The 21893-nt window shown below is 36.9% G+C and overlaps 1 protein-coding gene across 1 annotated transcript in view; it reads left to right on the forward strand.

The window, feature by feature from the left end:
• Window positions 1–213: 213 nt before the first annotated feature.
• LOC149551906 (NAD(P)-linked oxidoreductase superfamily protein) overlaps window positions 214–21893 on the forward strand; it is a 96406-nt gene continuing 74726 nt past the window's right edge. The window contains exons 1-3 of the mRNA XM_089787405.1: window positions 214–522; window positions 1691–1919; window positions 2113–2412. Of these exons, the coding sequence (XP_089643531.1) occupies window positions 353–522; window positions 1691–1919; window positions 2113–2412 (699 nt within the window). The 5' untranslated portion in view covers window positions 214–352. The remainder of the gene's footprint in view (window positions 523–1690; window positions 1920–2112; window positions 2413–21893) is intronic.

Consider the following 21893-nt stretch of genomic DNA (forward strand, 5'->3'; position numbering starts at 1 on the left):
TTTCACCTCAACACTTAAAAATGCAAATGCATCTGCATTTGCATCTGAGTTACTTACCCATAGACTTCCTTTAGACCAAGCTCATGTTATATTTTACAATAAAACCCATAGGACAATTTAAATTAGATGGTTGGGACCCATCTGGGATTTCTGGAACATTACTTTTACCTAGTCGTTTTCTTCTTAAAACAGCATGATGCATTCTTTTCAACTAAGATGTGGTTCATGCTTCTTATAAACAACAATAATGGGGAGGGACGGGCGGAGCAGCTGAGAACAGGAAACTAACAGTTCAGCGGTACGACTAGATAACTGACATGTTCCCGTCTGCAAATTGAAAATTGATTAATTAATGGCAGGCATTGGGATGAGAGAGTTGGGCTGCACAGGACTAAAGGTGAGTTCTTTGGGATTTGGAGCATCTCCTCTGGGAAATGTATTTGGTACTGTGAAAGAAGAAGATGCCATTGCTTCAGTTCATGAAGCTGTACGCCTGGGAATCAACTACTTCGATACTTCACCGTTAGTAACTGACACCCTTCTCCGAATTCCATAATTTCGCATTTCATTCTCTTTTCGTTTTCTATCGTATTTGGATATTGCCCAAAAGATTATTACGGACGCCCACTCAAATTTGAGCTGAATTGAATAGTAAATTGATCAACACAAAAGATTAGTGGTCTTACCTAGTTGGCCGCACAGTCATTCTGTTTTCAGTACTAATGTGGTTTTACTTTAACCGATTGAAACATTGTATGTCGCCCATGGACACATGCATTTGATTCTAGGTGGCAATGAAGCAATATCTTCTTTATATAGTTTCTTCTTGGAAGCTTTTGGTTGTTTAGATGGGCGAATTCTTAAATTCTGCTTTATTGATTTCGTGGGTGCTCAATGTGAAATTTGATCAGCCAATGGAAAATCTTAAAATTGAGTTCTAGCAAGTAAAGAATCTGAAATTTTTCCTTCCTTTACCCGCGTTTAATCCGAATTGAATTTGGATTATTCGCAATTGTTTTGCGGTCTTCGCCTTATTCTACAGTTGCATTTGGTTGTACCGTTTAGCAGTGAACCGAATATATCAGTCTCAGATTAGTTGTTTGGACAGTAGAGATCACTAAATTGGGCTCTAATGGTAGTTGGGGTTATTTGGTTTCCTTTTTTCAACAGGAACAGTGTTAAGAATAAAACTAATGCTAGTTGGGATTATATGTTATCCAATTGGAGAACAGATTTTTGTTGAATTACCTTTTCTTCGGAAGGTTGTGGAAACACGCCCCTGACAACTTCCCAACAAACTGTATATTCTCTAGGTTTACACGCCTTTCAAGGTGAGGAGTGAGTACTCCACTGAAATCTAGCAGTACTTGTACTGGCCTTATCCTTTTGCACATTGGAAGCTAGCAGCCGCAGATGGCACCTAGCATTCAAGTCAAACTCGACTTGAAGCACAGCCTGATTGACAAACCTAAATTATTTCTTCATTTCAGTTGGATTAAAGTGGAAAATGGACCCATGCAGCTATTGATTTTGGTCTTCTTCTATTATTAGAAGATCATCATTTTACTTTATTGTAAATATCGGATGAATTTGCCATTTAATACCTGAGCTTCTTGTAGTTTCTGAAAATAGGGTTTTCTGGTATAAAAGAGTTGCTTTAGTTTATGAATTGATTCTGAAAATATTGCAGATACTACGGAGGCACCTTATCTGAACAGATTCTGGGAAAAGCCCTGAATACTCTTACAGTGCCCAGAGACCAGTATGTAGTTTCAACAAAGTGCGGACGTTATAAAGAAGGCTTTGATTTCAGTGCTCAACGAGTAACACAAAGCATTGATGAGAGCTTGGCAAGGTTGAACCTTGACTATGTGGACATCTTGCAGTGCCATGACATTGAGTTTGGATCACTGGATCAGGTATTTATGTCTAGTTTTCTTTCAACTTCATTCTGTTTATACTTCATCTCTCAGATGGTATAAAAAATATCAATTTTCTCTTTTTGAAGTGTATCAAACATTCAAGTAGAAAGCTTCTGTTAATATCCAATCTGTAATCTGAAACTCAAACTGAACACAATAATCTTTAACATATGAAAATTTTTCCAAGCAGATTGTGAATGAGACCATTCCTGCTCTTCAAAAGATAAAAGATACTGGAAAGATTCGATACATTGGCATCACAGGACTCCCTTTGAATATTTTTCCATATGTGCTAGACAGAGTGCCACCTGGTTCAGTGGATGTGATTCTATCATACTGTCACTATAGCATTAATGACTCTTCTCTAGAGGATTTATTACCTTACTTGAAGAGCAAGGGTGTTGGGGTTATCAGTGCTTCTCCTCTTTCAATGGGCCTCCTTACTGAGAGTGGACCCCCAGAATGGCACCCTGCACCATCTGAGCTAAAGGTTGAATTCTCTTCTATGACTTACTAGATAAACAGGCACATTAGATTAATAATAATAACCCTTTCTTTTCTATGAATAATAAAGTTTCTCCGTCTGCACTGTTTACATGCCAACTTGCTTAAAATATGTGCAACAAAAGAACTTTCTCCTGATTTTGCTCATCTTTTTTTCAATTGAATTATTTTATTGTTGTCTTACTTCTAACCACATTGACAAGTTAAATTCTTATAATCAAGAATGTATACTGCTGTTTCAACTAGCATGCAATCCAAAATGCTCTCAATTTAAATATACTAAAATATTGAATATCTAATTATTATTTCGTCCATATACATTATTTTGTGAAGCTAGCTGCATGAGAAGTTTCAGAATGAGCAATAATCTGCCTAGAACTAAATTAGTCAGAATCAGAAGATTTAATGTTATCTTGCTTAGTTGTTAATCCTATTGGGTTCCATACATTGTCTATGCTATTTCCTTGCAGAAAAAAAGATTTTATTTCCTTTAGCTGAAATTCACTGGAAGGGCAACATGGTTAATGTGACCTAGCATGTGGGTCGCAGACTAGAAAACATCTCTTAAGTGTTGACAGATTGAAATTAACTATCCTGAATGTGAATTCACAGAGAACAGCTGTAGACAAAATCCATTTAAAGAAGTCAAATGCTGAAGATGTTCCCCTACTTGATTTACTGAAGGGACCTTAATATGTCATTTGCAGGTGTAATGGTTAAATATTGTTCTGTAGTAAATGAGACAGTAGTAAAAGGAAGACGGTGATTCATCTGGAAGAAAATCCTCAACAGAAGCGATTTAATCAATCATAGAAAAACCATAGTGCATGCTGATTGTTTCTGTAGCAAATAGAATGAAAGAAGGGAAAAAACATTTGCCTTATCAGGATACTTGTGATTGAGTAGTTGTTCTAAGCTCGGCAGTGCTGGAAATTTGGTGTTAATTGTATGACATTTGTGTGCTTAGACCATGGTTATGTTAATATTCTGTCTTGCCCTTACCAAAATTCAAATCTCGATCACAGCATACATAACTGCCCATTTCCAGCAACCAGATAATTAAAATTTAAAAAGAGGTGCCAAACAAAATATTAGGAAGTTGCACTAGCAATATTTATATAACGTTAGCAAAAATAATTATAATTAAAGTTGAGTGTTTTCACAAGCACTGTTGGTGTAAGAAAGGTTGTGTGATGTGTCTCTTTCAAAAAGAAGAAATTTGGGAGATCATTCCATGAGAAGGCAGCATCAATTGGATGAGAACATGAAGGGACTTTGCAAGTAAATAATTACAGCCAAAGAGGGCATAAATCCTCCAATGAAAAATGAAGAGATTTAAGGACAAGATCCTTATTTTATACCTATAAAGTTATTGGATGAAAACCCATAACACATCTAGCTATCAAGGACATACTTGTAAGGAAATGGCTGCAAATTGGAAGAAGAAATATAACAGAAAATCAAGATATCATTATAGTCATAACTATTGAATACTATAATAAAATTCATGATTTTGATTTAAGTTATATTTATAAATATAAGATGCAATTAAATATCTTTTTGAGATTTAAAAAATGTTTTAAGGCAGAAGTAACAAATGTTTTAGAACTGGACTCTACAAATGGTATTAAAGCAGCAATCCTGACAGCCTGCATGATAAAGCTAAAATGATAGATGCATTGTAACTAAAGAGATATGAAAGTCTATGGAAAGAAGAGGACATGGATCCTATTCTATAATAATGGTACAAACTTGAGGACCCCAAAATTATTGACAAGTACCAAAGGTTGTCAGAAGATTTCAAAGCTAGTGTTTCCCTTGATGGGTACTTGGAGGCCCTCAAGAACCATTATCTCAACAAAAAAGATCTCCATGAATGCATAAAAAAATGGCCAAGGAGGAAATCATGGAGCAAGATCCAAGAGAATCATTAATTACAGAAGAAGGGAAGTTAGAATCAGAGTAACAAGAAGTTGCTAAAACCAAAGAAGAAGAGCCAATATTATGTGTCATAGACATGTCAATAATTGCAAATGATGCTCAACAAACATCCTTCCAATTTTTAGATATTGAAGTAATTGGTCCATGTAAAAATGGTTTGCAAGGTATGGAAACAATTGGACCACAGGATGATGATGTCCAAGATATTAGTTATGCTGTTTTGAGAGAATGATTTGTCTAAGATTAACCTCCACAAGAAGGGAATCAAGTTTTCCAAGAAAAATCCATGATGATATGTACTGATCACATGGAAGTTGATCACGAGACATTTGAATTCCCTTTTATCCAAAACCAATGAGCTTGTTGATGGGTTTCTTTGGAGTCATGAGAATAAGACTTTTGGTTTACTTCTTGGAGAGACCAACGTGGAGATTGAAGAACAATGGTTGCATTCACCATGTTTTCATTCTATAACACTTGAAAGTGAAATGGATATAGTCACCTTGATGGAGGAGCATCCTGGTGAAGTTGGCAATCTTGCATATTGGAGTTGTTTTGTCCTTGGAGTTGTAGGACTCAGTCGTAAGAGGGTTGATGCTCGGTTGCTATTGAGCAGTTCTTGGTTGTAGTGTTGGTCGAGGGGCTCGGTCTTTGAAGGAGCTCGGCATACACTATGTTGCTTGGCTTATTCTGCATTGCTTGACTTATACTGTGTTGCTTGGCTTATACTACATTGCTGTCAGAAATTTGAAAAGACAACGGTCGATTGCCCCTGGAGCCAAATGGCCACCTACCTGCTTGACAGTCATTAACTTGGTAGGTGAGTTTGAAATCCAAAAGAAAGGGAAAATGTTTTTGTGATAAGTCAAAGGGATGAAGTTAATTCTTTCGATTAAGACAAAGGAGAAGACGAAGAGCAGAGAGAAGAGATAGGAAGAAGACCAACATATCAGCGGAGAGGAGGAATATTCAGAATAGAGTTCAAAGGATAGAGGGAAGGTTCAACTTTAGTGTTTGCAGCAACATGTGTTGAATCTTTTTGTCATTTTGTAAGTTCTTATTTTGTTTGTCCTGAGAAGCAGTGATCGCTCCAGGCGTTATTGTATGTAGCCTTTTTGTGCTATAAGTTTAAGATTAGTCTTATCAATTGGAGTATTTAGTGTTTTCTGGTTGAAGCCGAATGCTCCCAGATTTTGTAATAGTTTTAACCTAGTTGAATAGGAAGCAAGCAAGCAGGCATACTAATCGATCCAATTGTGTTGGCTCCTTGTCGTCTCCTTTCTATTCGTCATTGCATGATGCTTAGCATTTGAGAAGTTCATATTTGCAAGTTGTCTTGTTACCTTCTCTGTGTTTTAATGGTGGAAAAGTTCAGACAAAAAGTCTGTTGATAACTCGCTCGGTTCACTACCTAACCGAGCTCCTTCTCTAACAACTCGGTTTGTGTAAGACTTGTTGTTTCTACCAAGTTCACCACACACCTATCTATCGTTCTTGCTGAGTTCACTGGGTGTCTTCATCGACCTAGTTTACCTTGTCTTTGTGTTGGTTGAGTGTTGAGCCTGTCGAGCTCCACCTTCCTTTGGTAATTGAGCTCACTTGACATCCTCTTGTGCCGAGCTCACTCAGCTCCTTAGTGTGCCGAGTTCACTTGGCACCCACTGCCTATCACTTGGCATCCTCTCCTGCCAAGCGAAATTTTGAAGTTGTTTAGTTGTGATATCTCACAGCTTGGCATTTATTGTTTCTTGACAATGCTTAGAGTTTTGCTGACGCTCGACAATATGGCATGCTGATGGTATTCTTGTAGATTTGCTCAACCGACTTGGTGCATTTAATGTGCATGGAGTGTGATTGTGACGTGGATCGATCTGAAGATGTGTGTGGACTTCTTTGGGCTTTGGATCTTTATCATAGGTGCATTTAATGGGTGTTGTAAGCCGACTAAGGCACTTTGTATTTAATATCTGTTGCAGGCTGACTTGTGGCTCAAATATGTATTTAATGTAAGGGTTTATTTAATTTGTAACTTGCTAGGCCGACTTTTGGCTTAGTTGGGTATAAGTAGAGGGTCTTGTAGCATCTTGAATCATTATTCATTCAGCATGGAGAAGATGGAGTAGCTGAGAGGAGCGAAGTTTGAGCAGAGCTAGTAGCTAAGTGTGGGCCTGGGAAACAAGGAGGTCGCTTGGTGGCCTGTGAGCACAAGTTTAGATTCTTCTTGGGGCTTTCTATTAGATTGTGGATATGGACTAGCTAGTGGTTGGATCTTGTGAGGACTTGTAGAATTACTATTGTAATTGCATTGTATTTGGACATAACCCGGAAGGCCTTACAACCGGGCATGTTGGATGTAAATCTTATGATTCTATCCTGAGAATTGGTGTTGTTCTGGATCTAAATCTTTGTGTTATTGTTTATATTCCGCTGTGGGGTTATTTGCTGGGGGCTAGGATATCTCCTTTAAGGATTCTCTTACCTTGCACTGCGTCAGGTGGTATTAGAGCAGAAGTTTGACCTTGTGGAGCTTAAGGTTGATCTGGGTAGTGATTTGTTGATTTGGGTTTACGAAGATCATGGAAGATGCTTCCAAGAAGATTGGACCCTAGGGTGTGATGGAGTCTAAAATTCGTGTCTCCATTTGAGAAATAATATTTTATAATACAGGGGAATTCAAGTAGAAATGTGCAAGCAACTACAGTAGAGGGATATTTTTTCCCACAATTTCATCATTATGCCAGATTCAATGAGGAATGACTGAGCAGTTTTTTCTGCTTATCAAGGATGGTCCAACTACACATGCAGTTACACAGATTCTGTTATTACTCATAATAGGTGTTGAACCTTGAAGACAGGGCATTTCTTTTTTAAAAATTGGATAAGCCTTAGTAAAACATGTGAAGTCTGGAAGTGACCAATATATTTTCTGGTATATTTATGAGAAAAGCATTAGGCTCTGCTTGACATTGATTGGGCATCAAATCATGCAAAATTTGCATTTTCTGTATAAAGCCATGAGCAAGATAAAGCACTTGGAATATATGGAATAGAATATTAGATCCTTTTTACATGAATTAAAAGGCATTTAAGCAATCTGAGCATGAGGAATGTGGTCTCAGAACTGAAAGGTGTCATATTTTCTTCATTTGAATTCATCAAAGGACAGTTACAGGGGTATTCCATGATATAGAGCCGTAGAACTGGAGGTTTACCTCATTAATCGCACCCACAAGAAATGGCAGGAGTTGATCAGAACAAAATTTTAAGAGTACATCCTTTTTATCAGTATGATGGGTATTGAAAGAATATAATTTTCTATAAGAAGATTGTAGAGGAATTCTTATCTGGACAAAAGCAGAGCGTTCCATATGTATAGATGATGCCCAACTGTGTGTGTAGCAAGCAGATAGCTCATGGTCAAGTCAAATATTCGTAGCAGTGGAAAGCAACGATAATAGACTACTCAGTTTTTGCATCTGAATCACCAGTAAATGGCGATTTTTGTATTAAAGTTAAAGACATTTTGAATTGTGTCTTAGTTAAAGGCGTTCAAATGTTCTCTTCACCTGTGATATGAAGCTTATGTCTGCCTTTACATGCTGGCTCAATGAATAAAATATTTTTTGGATGCCGCCCAAAATCATCCTTTTTCAGAGAAGGCCATGAGTCATATTGTCTAATATAATTCATTAGTGCAAGTTTTTTTTGATTTACATTTAACAGTGCTTTGTATTTGATGCAGGCCTAGAGATGCATGGATACGAAAGAAGAGAGGCGTTTCTGATTGAAACTCGATTACTTAGCATGTATGAATATACGATGGGAAAGAAGCTGACTATCCTGTCATGAAAGAGAGAAAATGATTATTTACCATTCCGGACATGCACGCGGGAGTAGAAAGAATGCATTCGATTCCCTGCAGACACCATGGAAATTCAGACTCATGCCTCATAGACCACTCAATACACTCCCAAGCAGATGGATGCAAAGGCAAATGGATAGCGCTCAAGTGAAGAATATTAACAAAGGGGCAAGTTGTAGGAATTCCAGTGATTGAATGCGCAAAATATGTGAGCCATGTTTTGGGCTATTGACTAAGAATTTAAGGTGAACAATCATAAACTGTCAATTGTAACAAGATAAAATTATATTAAAAGTTTATGATAATTTTGGGCAGTTATTTGTTATAGAGAGGTGCAGTGCTTGAAAAGGTAACCGATGCCCCTTACTGCTATATAAATATGAGATGTGAAATCAGACAATTTACAACTTTTCGCACACAATATTCACAAATTCTGGGCATTTTCTCAAGCACTTATGATATAAAATTTTCATTGGCAAAGACTGGATTTTGAACCAAGCTGGTCGATGTTCAACTATTGGGCAAAAATTTAATATGTTATTTGGGATTGAGTTGCATCGAACTGAGCATCAACAAATGAATGTCTTCAATGCAATCTCATCTATGGCATAATCAGTAAGAGTCTCTATCTTATTCGAAGCTTTAGAATCATAATACTATATAGTTCGTCCTTTGGTATTATTTCTTTTTTTCTATAATAATTTATTTTTGGGATAAGTGGATCAAATCAATTATAGCTATTTAAACTTGATAAACACAGATATTGTGAAATACTGAGATTGTTATTGATGTCTTTTTTGTACTACATAACATATAGCAATTGAACACCTGATATGGAATATCAAATCCTCAATTCGTCTCTTGAAAAGTTAATACTCATGAGGACATAAGAAAAACTCCAATGTTCCTTACACCTATGGATACTAACTCAGTATATCGATGTGATTTGCTGGTAATCACGTAGGCGGCCTTACACTATTTGTTTGAGGATAGCTTGGACTTTTGGTGGGATGATGGTGACGATGGTTTTGTATGAGTTCCGGATGATGTTAATGGAGATGGTGATGGTGACGAAGGGTGAGTGCCAGATAATGTTGATTGCGCGAGGAGGCAATAATGCTTTTAATGACTTTTACCTTCCTAACTTTCTAGAATGAAATTCGACTACTCAACTACTCACTAGTCTACTCCTACTCCTATGAATGGAAAGATAAGCGAATGGACGGGGATTGAATCTAATGAAAGTTTACTAGCGGCTCTATCTCCATAGATGCAATGATTCAAGGGAAATGAACTAGTTTACCATACAAGGCTTCCCAACAAGCCGCTAGGATGCTAGTGGCCTAGTTATAGATCCCTATCAAACATCCACTAATACTACCATGCAACTATCCATCTACTTTTCTCTCTACTTAACGACCTTCTTGAAATGAAATCTACTTTAGCAACTTAAAAGAAAATCTTATTGTAACTATTGGAAGTAGAAATATTGCAACAACACCAAAAGTTCTTAATCACCATGCAAGTCACAACTACAAGAAAGAAAAGCGATTTTGGCATTATCTTGAGTAACAATTTTCTTCAACCCTTTACAAATGAGAGCAAATGGCCTTATATAGAGGCTCAAAATTACAACCGACGGTAGAGATAAAGAGGCAAAACCAACGATCTAGATCGGATCCTAGAAACCCTAATTAGGGTTGCCAACCCATTGGCCAATGAGAAGACGCCACCTCATCAATGGACTAATGAAAAAAAAGGAAAAGTGACAACCAATGAGAAGGCACCAAATGGTAGCGAATCAGAATCAGACACCTATCCTACCCAAGAAGAAGGAGAATTTGCCACTTGGGCTTACATGAAAATGATCTTCTAATATAGTTCTACCCTTTTCTTTCATCTTTTTAGCCAAAGCGATGAACTTGGCTAGCTTGTCGTTGACTTCCTTCATGGGAGGACAAGGTATATGCCTCATCTTGGGCTCAACCGAATTCATCATGCTGCTTTCTGCTTGTAGTGTCTTCTCATGGTCTTTCTCATACTCCTTTGCATATCCGATAAAGGCATTGAGGGAGGCAAGGGTGCCCAAATGTTTCTTCTTGATGACAACCTTCCCCAGCTCATCCAATCTTGATCCAAATATTGTCTCATTGATGTTCTCCTCTTTGATATCTTCAAAATCAAGCGCAGCCCCAACATCGGTCATCATGGTTGAAATGGAAATGTCAATGCTTGGGTTGTGCTGTGCAATCTCATTCTATACCTCTTCAAGTATTCTCAATCTGATAGTCAAGGCAACAAACGAAGACTGCACAGTGCTCAATCCTCCATCAACCAACTTGGCTCTTTCCAAATATTTCTCTTGTAGCTCAATGAATGCCTGTAGCCTGGGAATGGCTAAGTCCTTGACTAGAAGGAAATCCTTCCATTCACCTTCAAATGCTCTGAATTTGTCTCTAATAACCACTAATGACTTGAATGTCGAGACAAAGGAAGGCAAGAAATTTCGCCCGTCTTGGATTGTATCATGGATCTAATCCTGACTTTACGTAGCTGAGCCGATAACTCTTCTATGTTGCTCCCATTGTCTTGAGGAAGGGCTTCTTGGTGCAACTGTTGGATAGGCTGGCAATCTCTCCAATACTTGTTCTTAGCCTCCAACTTTATAATCCTTTCATTTGCCTTCCTCAACCTTTCTCTAATTGAAACCATGCCTTCCTGGATCTCCTCACATTACATGTCATTCATGATTCTTCCCAAGTTATGCTCTACTATCTCATATTCTTGAGCTACAATTTCATCCAATGCCTTGCTAACCATTGGTATAGCAATCTGAACCTTTCGGTGACCATCACTATCGCTCCTAATTACCTTTGCCATCGTTTTTGCAATTTGTTTCTGGTTCTCGCTATCACCCTTTTCTACTAATCCTTGGATGTCTTCAACTGTTCAGACAATCACTACCTCGCCCCTTGAAATAAGCATTTTCCTTAACCATAGTGGTGCGGTGCATCTCCCCAAATCTGGATTTGGTTCAATTAGCCGATCATCACCAATAGCCTCGGGCGCTTGGCTTACTTCCTCAATATCAATTGGCCCATCTTCTTCTTCACTAGTCACTGCCATGTCATCTCCACATTGATTCTCTGAGAGAGGAGAGTACTCGGTGTTGTCACTATAACTACTTGATTCTGAATCAGAGCTCACCTCTACCATGGCCCCTTGTCCACTTGTATTATCTTCTCGGCCTCTAGCCTCAATTATGCTCTCCCTTGATGGTGCTGCCTTTTGTTTCTTGGCTGGGGGTTCCTGATGTTCTTTTCCTTTCTCAACCTCCAAACCTCTCTTCTTGCTTCTAACTGTTCCTTGCTATTGGCTACTTCCTTCACCCTTCTGTCCAACTGATTTTGCTGGACCTTCCTTTGGCTTCATCTTCTCATAAGTAAGGTGTACCCTCTAACTTCGTAGTTTCCTTAACTTCCCATTGTACCATGACTAGATGTGCAAATCAATAGCTCTTGTAATTGCCTCCAAGGAAGGATCTTGGTGATCATTCCAGTCCACTAGATTCAACTCCGTTCCATCCACTGTACCATAATCTTCTCTCAGCACATTTTCATCATCTTCCAGTTGATCGAGAATATCAAGGCCTCTCCATTTGATTGACCTCATCATGTTCACTGACAATCTTGAGAAAGCTAGCTTTCTCACGTGAAAGTCATCCTGTGCATTGGCCTAGAAATCTTCTATAGTAGGAACATGTTTGAATGTATTTCCATGAGATGCTTTGATAAGACCATTAGGATCAAATCCTTGCCTTGCTCAATACCATGCTAGATGATACTATTCTAATTCTTTCTCTGCAGCTGCAAAGGCGATAGGATTGGGGCAACTATCGTTGCCAATTCCAAATGAGAAGGTAATCCCTGTCTCACCTTTGAGTTTCATCATTTTGTCATAATGCTCCAGTTGCCTAGCCAATTCCATCAAAACTACCTTGTCGGGTGGGTACCTTGGAAGTCTCTTGGGACATACTATGCTTCCTGCTACTCTAATATAAGTGAATTGTGGAAATTGGATGAACTAACTCCCATACTTCTTGATTTTTGCTTCTACTTTTGATGAGAGTCTTTTAGCAGGTGTCCCTTGCAATATCCTTATCGTCTTCATGGCAAAGGCATCACAAAACATCTTATAGTCTTTGTTGTTGTGCAAATGAAGCTATGGATAGCATTCATGCACCAAACATTACCTCGGGCCATTGCCAATTACTCCCTAAGCCTTAATTTCAGGATTTTTATACAATCTTGCAATCAGATAGAACAAATAGGACGTCATATAGAATTGCTTATGATTTTGTACGGTCCTAAGTTGCAATTCTAGATTCTCGCTTATGATCCTAGCCCAATCAAATCTTCTTTACCTTTTTCAATTTCATCAATAAAGAAATACATCCAGTTTTCGAATTGCATACATCGAGCTAGGCCCATGATCCAATTGAGAAGCACAATGAGATTGCCATACTCTGATTTGAAATTTGATACGATGAGCCTTGATGATCTGGTAACTCCCTTCTTGCCTTCATGTAGCCAATCTTGTTTTAGATGAATGCAATAAGTCTCCTGGTTGTCCAGGAATAACTTAGCCACCTGGTCCATCATTACCACTATCATGCTTTTGTATTGGGGGATATTGAATGCTTCTTCGATCAATTGTCCACCAATGTTGGCTAACACCCTCTTCCCTTCATAAAAAATGATGGATTTACTAACCAAATCAAATCAGGATGCACATTCCATTACCAATTCTGGACAAGGCAAGGTAGGAGGGAAGGCTGCTGTGTGTACAATTCCGCTTCTATAAATTTTCTTTGCCATGGGGGATTGTCCTTCCTTCAGTCTATCCTTTAGTTGTATCATGTTTATTGTGTCGATATTGGTATCACTTGTTCGCGTCACTTTCTAGAAGGTGGTCTTAGGCATCATGTCTTCCTCGTCTTTCCTGGTATTTGTTCCCTTGGGGTTCTTTCTTGCACTAACATCTATCATCCTAAACACTTATATTTGCGCCTTCGTTCTAAGTGATATGGACTACCCTTATCAATCTCCAACCTTCTTTCTATCGATGGATTCTAACTTATTTTTGCCTCGCCAATTCCTATCACTACACTTATCAATCTCCAATCTTCAACCTAAGGGTGGGACTACCACTTGTTTCTGCCTCTTCGTTACCTTAAGATGGACTACACTTATATCTCCCAACTTCATTCCTAGGGTGGTCTAGCTTATTTCTGCCTCGCCAAATGTCTTATCATGGAATCTACACTTATCTCTCCAAACTTCAACCTATAGATGGGATGATGAAGTGGTGGATGATGAATGCAAGAAGAACATATGGGAAATGAAACCAAGCAAGAACAAGGAGTGGAATCCGCTGTTAAACCAATCTTCACCTCTAAAATGAATTGAATTTTACCTTAATTTTACCTTTACCAATAGCTAGGCCCTCTTTGAATTTGGATCAGACCTTAAAAAATTCAAGCCTGCGTGCAAAATCAGAATTTTAATCTCTTGGAAACTGCCCACACTTTGCCAAAAATTAGACCTTCAATCATGTGTTTCCTCCTCCAAGTAAAATCGCCCAGATCTGGTGTAAAAAATCACAACCCTTTGCAAGAAAATTAGTCCTTTCCAATCGCCAAGCAAGAAGAAGATATTCTGATCTGCTCTCTTTTGGAAAAATCGCCAAACACTTGAAATCTGCCCAAAAATCGCTAAGCACCGAAATCTGCCCTTGTAAAATCGCCGAAGCATAGAAAATCTGCTCCTTTAAGAGAAAATCGCCAACCATGAAGGCTGCTCCAAGGAAAAGATCGCCAAAGAGAAGAAGGCTGTTATAGAATGAGAAGATGGGAGAGGGAGGAGCCCTCTTATACCATTTTCCCTTCACTCCTCCAAGCTGGCCGACTAGCACCTATAGGGGAAAACAATTAAATTAGTGTCTCATTAATGGTCCCAATTTAAAGGCCAAGTCAAAATTAATTTTGCCTATAGCAAAATTTGCACATTTAATTGCCAATTAGGACTAAAAATTGCAAAATAAAATTAAGAAAGCCTTGGAGATGCCAAAATTTTCATTTAATTATGTTTTAGTAATTAAAATATCATTTAAAATTGGATTTAGCAAAGCTAAAATCGATTTTTCAACTTTAATTTACCAATCTTTTTAAATATATTTTAAAATCTTCAAGGCAGATTTAACTAATTTAATGCAAAATTTTGCGATTTAATCCATTTTCGATTTTGCAATGCAATTTCAATTTTTTACCAAAAAAAACCATTTTTCTAGCATCCCAAAATTGATTTTCCAATTTAATTTCACTCTTGCAAAATTTTTCTCTTTCACCAAAAAAATTAATTTTTTTTTCTAAAACAATTAAATCTAAATTTTTTTTATTTTGAAAAATGCTCAAGATTATACAATTACATCCAATTTTCAAAATAAATCGTCTAAGTCCAATTTTTTTGTAAATTTATCTTGCTAGGTATTGTTTTAACCATCGAAAAAAATGTTATCCTTGAAATCGTTTGGCCTAAGGATAAAATTACAAGTTCCAGAAAATCAAGTTAAGACTAGGTGAAAAAAACAAATCTAACTACATCTTTCTTGGCCCGAAGGTGTGCAAAGTGTAAAATTTTCAAAATCAATTTTTTTTGGACAGCTCTGAAAAATTTGTCAAGGCAATCTAGAAAAAAGGGGGTTCCCATTATTTTGGGGCGATGATGTGAGAACCTCACAACAATTGTTTCCATATTTGTATCTATTTTTTTTGTGTAAGGGTTAAAACATTATAGACTAGTTTAAATATGCATAAGTATAATTGATTTGTCGCATCTTGGTGATTAAATTGTTAGATTCAATGTATAAGACATCATAAAGTTGTATGTGAAATTTTTTAGTATTGACTCTATCGCCTCCTTTGGATTTTGGCACTGATCATTAACTTGTTCATAATTCTTAATCTATAGGCTGACAACAATTCTGTATCTTTAAAAGTTTGATATATCTATTTGTTTTAGTAATTCATAATATCTTTTTATTCTTTTAATCTTATTTCAACATTCATGAGTTTAGAGTAATCACATTTTCAAAGTTATCACTCAAGACTATACTTATCTGAGCAATCTAGGAGTTTCCTAATCCTTTTGTCATTTTGAGAGACTCTTGTTGCATTTAATCTACTGCTTTATATAATCTTGGACTCAAGTGGTTCAAGATTAGGTGCACCCGCCTTGGGCTTGTAGAGCCAAAAGTGTTGGAAACTCGGATTCCATCATTTAGTTTTGTCAAGTTGGCCTTTAACCAATTGGATATCCCAACATTGAGTTGGCAAGGCTCACAGGATTCCAATCTGTGGTTTTGGAAACCAGTAGATTGGCGACTCTATTGGGGACAGTTGCAAAATGTTCCCTAAGAGTTTATGATTTCAGACTAGTAAGAGTTAGATTCTATTTGATTTGTTAAAGTATTATGATATATTCGAAATTATAAGTAAATGGGTTTTTTACAGCATGTTTAATTTCCTTGAAGATTTTGATCTCTAACGATTTTGTTTTGTATTACTTTGTGGGGATTTTATCTTGTAGAGCATTGTATATTTTTTAAAAGCTTTGGCGGCAGATTTGATCTTTGATGAGATATACTCTGCTGGAAGGAAGAACTCAGATTCTTGATGACTATTCATTTCCTCCATTTGGAGGTGGCGACTCTATTGTTTTTTGATCGGTACTTCAACAAAAGAAGTGTCTAGATCATTAGTAACTCTACTGGGGAAGTGACTCAGAGAAATGTATTTCTCTCATTCTTGAAAGAGCAGCCATTGTTATTACAAAATGTTCCAACCAAAGAAAAGGAGACAATATTTTCCAAGTGAAGATAGACTTCTGGACCTGAGAAGATTTAAATATAATCCTAATGATTTATATTTGAGACTTTCACACCTTGCTCCTAAATTTTATGGAGAAGGTGGTGAATCTGCTCTCGACCATTTGGATGCCTTTTATGGGTTCATAAATACATACGAGGTAGATTCAGAAGGTCAAGCAATGAGGCTTTTTGTTGGAACCTTGAAAGATTTTGCAAGGGAGGCATATGACTTATTGCCCGCACAAAGTATTGCATCATGGAGGGATTTAGAGTAGTGGTTGCTGTATTCCAAGAGCAGGAAGAAGAGGATATGTATAAAGACCAAGGTCACAACATTGAGGATTCTGACATGTCTTTGATTCATGCCTTTTTCAACATAGAAAGATATGAAGGCGAGACGTCAGCACATTTATTCATAAGGATGGCAAGTATTTATCAAGAGATACCATCAAACCTCAAGCCTCCATGCAAGAAATTTTTAAACAAAGTTTTTTAGTTGGGAATCTCACCAAAGGATCCTAAGGTGAAGCTTCTTTTTCAAATATTAGAGGAAGGTGATAAAGATGTAGAAACATATAAAGAAGTGAATGAAGTTTTAGATTCGAATGAAGAAGAAATATTTGAAGGTTCTAGGGAAGAATCCATGTATGATAAGATTTGTGCAACAATAGATGATAGCAAGTGTGAAACTAAAGAGGAGGCATATGATCAGCAAGGCCCTATGCTTGATGACGGTCTTGGTAACATTGGAGAAGATCATTTGGATGCTTTTATGAACTTAGAAAAACAAGAGGAAGAATCTGTAGTACAATTTTTCTTGAGAATGCTTAATGTTAATCAAGAAATACCTTAAGAATGCAAACCTCCATTTTCTCATCTTTTCAACAGAATGGATAAACTAGGCCTCTCACATGATCCTCAGTTGCTTATCCTTCTCAAGCATATAAATGATGAGTTGACAAAAGAAGAGAACGACTGCAAAATTGAGGAAACACATGAGTTAAGTGATCAAGGAGCATCCTGGGTTTCTTTGTAATCCTGTACATTAGTTCATTCTGCCTAGTTCCAATTGGGCCGACTTTGGTCACATTTAATTTTGGTATAGTTAATTATATTTGATGAGGGCTGACTTGTGGTTTCTCTATGTTCTAGAATTATCCGTAAGCCATTTTGGCAAGTATAAGTAGGGTGTTTAGGTTTAGGGTTAGGGCAGATTTTTGGGGAGAGTTCAAAAGAAAAGAGATATGTGGATTTAAAAAGCTGATTTGGAGATCTGGAAGTTATACATTTGTAATTGGCCGTAACCCAGAAGGCCTTACAGCTGGGCATGTATGCTGAATATTTGATGAATCAATAAATATATCCTTGTTCTCTCTTTCCTTGGTGCTGTTCCTCGTGTTTGCTTCTGTTGTGTTAACTCTTGCAGGGTGGTTTGGATAGCTGGGTGTGCCTTTGGCCCTAGTTATTCATCCCTTGCCTGCATCATTAAGTAAGGTTTTCGATGTAGGAGAAGTTGTAGATCAGATGGAGGAAGAACCCATCAATGGTGAAATTTACATGGAAGTATCTAATACCAGTGATTATAGGGAAGATGATCTTCTTATCGTAAAAGAGATTTCTGATTTACTTTATATAGAATATCAAAAATATATGAAGAAAAATGTTCAATTTTTTTTCTATCAAAGTAAATTAACTAATGATTTGGTTTTTGATGTAGCTCTAGATCAACTTCAAAAGGACGAAACATATGAAGATGATTCATTGTACAGAAAAGTCCGTGGAAAATATCAAGAAGGTTTCTCCAAATATGAATCATGTTATCCAGATAAAATGGATGATGATTTTCAGAATGATCAGTTTATTAAGTGTTGAAGTTGATGAAAGATCTACCCCACAGCTCCCAAGTATCACCTGCATGCAAACGCCTATCACAGAAAGAGAGAAGCAAAAGCTATGGAGGCTGAAATTGCCAGATCCATAGATGAAACATTCTTGATGAGTAAAAAAGAGATTGATGTTATCAAAACTGAATCAATAAATTACAAAAAAAGATCAATCCTTATAAAGGAGATCAAAACCCTAACGAGAATCTAGCCTAGGTTGCATGATGATAATTAATAAAAGAATTAATTTTATATGCCCAAAGTTTAGCTCAAGTAAACTAGAGATAATAAGTGACTTAATAATTAAATCAATATGATTTAATTAATAAGAAAATACTTTATTACTCTAACACCCCCCTTAAGATAAACTTAGGAAGTAGCTTAAAACTTAGAAACTACTACTGAAAGTAAATTTGGGTCTCGACAACTAGGCCTGATGAGGTACCCAAACACAACTAAATTTCTAAAAAGAGGAGAAATAGAGAAAACCACATGGGAAAAACCCTACTCCAAAAAGAGATAGAAATAATGTTGAAAAGAACTAGTGAAGGACTGAAAAAGCTTCCAAACTAGGGAATGTCCCAGAAGATAGGAACAAAAGATGATCATGAAGAACACCATTGAAGCATGAAGTTGCAAACACTACTAAACTGCTGATTTGAAGAGCCTCCACTGTATAGAACATGACCAAGTAGAGAAGACTAAGTCTGAAGAGCTGATCAATCAAAGATGGAAGGTACTTCATAGCCTCCAAAAAAAGGAATGAAAGAATGTCTATTCAAACCAAGAAAGCAATAAGACCAACATAACCCCCCTATTATGTTGAGAGGTAAGACATGAACACTAAAACTGAATGCAATATCTTCTGCAGAAAGAAGAACCAGGAACATTGAGAGTGCAAAAGAAGTACAAACACCTATAATGGCATGTGTCATCGACACATCATGAGGCTAATGTCGTGGAAGGAACACTCACTTGACAAAGAAAGATGGCAAATATGGCAAATATGAAATCCCCCTAGGCACTTTATAATGTAGTGCAAGTACAACAAAACACAAAGATGTGTCAGATCCCAAAATGCAATAGAGAGGCACTTTGTCTTTGTGTGTTTGCCAAAATACTACAAAAGGATGTCAACAAAGATCAAAAGAGACCTAAGGTTGATACAAGAGATAATACAACCCATGAAAAATCATCAAAAACAACAAAATCGATCTCTGGACCTCAAACAACCAAGATATCCACCATAATGCAAAAAAATAAAAAACTGAATGGGATGTTCCTGGAGCAGAATTTGGAAAATAGAATGTCTCAAGATATGTCTCCCGGAGTGCAAAATAGAACCTCTTACTTTGACTGCATAAATTGGCAACCAACTAGCATCAAAAGTCCAAATAAATTGCACCATCACGATGGGCTCGAAATCATCTTTTCGATGATATCTTGTCTTCGAAAAAGAGTTCGGATGACCAAGCTACGATAGAAGAACCATAGGTAGGTCAAAAAAGAGCCGGAAGGGAATTTTTTTTGGGTCTTGAGATCCGTGCCAAATACACTGTAAAGCATGTCCACGAGCACCAAAAAATACTTGGATAAGCACACTAGTTCATATTAGAAATAGTCTTGAGAAGCGTGCAGATTTTGCTCCAAAAATGACTCGAGAAGCACATTGGTTTCGTACCAAAATTGCCTCGGGAAGTGTGCCAAGTTGTCTTGATTTTTGTGCCAAAAGAAATCTCGACTTCCATGCCAAAAAACCTCGATTTCCTTGCCAAAAACCATAAAATTGCCGCATTAGAAATGTGCCAAATCTAGGAGCAATTTTTTTTGCCTCATATTCTAGCTGTGTCCAAATTAGACAAATTATATATGAAATTAGGGTTTTTTGGCTTTCTGAGCTCAACGGTGATGTCCATTTGGGCTCAAAGTGACCCGAAAATTAGTGACCCCCCAGATCCAAAAAAATCGTTTTGAAGAACTGAAACCCTTTGAAAGAAAAAGGACAAATCTGAAAGCCATGTCAAACCTTTCATAAATAGAAGAGGGGCATGAAATTCTAGAGCTTTGATACCATGTTGAACTTGATGATAGATCAACCCCATAGCTCCCAAGAATCACTTGCATGCAAACATGTGTCATAGAAAGAGAGAAGCAAAAGCTATGGAGGCTGGAATTCCCAGATCCACAGATGAGACATTCTTGATGAACAAAAAAGAGATTGCTATTATCAAAATTGAATCAATAAATTACAAAGAGAGATCAACCCTTATAAAGGAGATCAAAACCCTAACAAGAATCTAACCTAGGTTGCATGATAATAATTAATAAAGGAATTAATTATTATATGCCCAAAGTTTAGCTTAAGTAAACTAGAGATAATAAGTGACTTAATAATTAAATCAATATGATTAAATTAATAAGAAAATACTTTATTACTCTAACGGTAAGGATATGCTATTTATTGACATTATATATGAAACACATGAGGAACTAGATGAAGATTCTCATGGAGATGTGCTCGAGTTTTCTATGTTTTTAAATCCATTTTTGAAGAGGATTTTTATGCAATCATGTCCATCAACATCATGATGAAGATTGCAGGCCTAATGAAGTTCATGAAACTCATATGCATTTAGAAGATGAAACGTTTTTAAGTTCATCCTATTAGCAACAATTGAATGAAACATTTGAAGATGAGATTGAATCAACAAAGCATGATGAGGAAAATAGATTGAAGGATAGTTCTGATGATTGCTCATCCGATCATACCCTTGATATATGTGAATTGACATCTTTTAAATGTGGATCATCTTCAAAGTCTTATTGCAGAGATGATATGCATTAGGAGAATGAAGGTGGAAAGAATTATGCACAAGACGATGTCCGAGCAGATAAAATCTATCTAGCTGCTTGTATGGTTGATCAAAAGCGTGAATCAAGGGATTCTCTATATAGTAAGGAACATAGCATACATGCTGATCTCTCAAAAGCTAAACAAAATTCAGATGTGAAGGATTGCATTGGTGAAATAGAGATAGTAATTATTGCCCATAACGATGATGCATTTAATACAGGTATGAAGTATAAGCGGCATACCGAGGTAAGTGTCCCTGAAAACTCTATGATAATGTGTGCTAAGAGTATGCTTAGGAAAGTGTTTTTGAGTTTTCATCATATTTCACTTAAAGATTATTCTTCCATTGTTCAAATGAGTGAAGCAATAGGTTAGGTTTTGGGATTAAATAATGAAATTTGTTTCTTTTTAAATAATCCTATTGATAAGGTGGAGTTAAATTCTAATCCTAAACAAGTGATGAAAGAAAAGCACATGTCATATGATGATTGCTTTTTATTTGCTTATGGATCAGATTTTACTAACAAAGGATATGACATCATATTCAGGACATTCAAATTGTTACATGATCAGAACCATGTGTTCGATAGAGGAAAGAAGCAATGTTCTTTTTTGGGGTGCTTGGGGCCACCCAATTTCACCATGCATCATGTGAAGCACGGATGCTCGGTTTGCTCCTCCAGAGATAACTGAAATCTCATTATGCCCACAAGGGGCATATGTCCCCAACAAGAGCCACTGATGGAGCTTTATTTTAGTCTCCACTTTTATTGTGAAGAATGAATGAACATAATGAGTTGGTGCTGTTGATGCATCAAGAGAGTGGACAGGTTATAGTTCCAGGGGTACTTGGTTATTCCTTTGGACCAGCACATAGTAGTTTTTATATATTGAAGAGGGACACATGTTTCAGATTTATTAAAAGCTCAAAACAGAGTAATGGAGTGGATTGCTGATTTGATACATTATTTACAGCAGTTTGGAGATAACAGCTGCAAGGA

This window comes from Cupressus sempervirens, chromosome 6 (genome assembly GCF_028749045.1).
Source record: "Cupressus sempervirens isolate cs-2001-9-10 chromosome 6, ASM2874904v1, whole genome shotgun sequence".
NCBI lineage: Eukaryota > Viridiplantae > Streptophyta > Pinopsida > Cupressales > Cupressaceae > Cupressus > Cupressus sempervirens.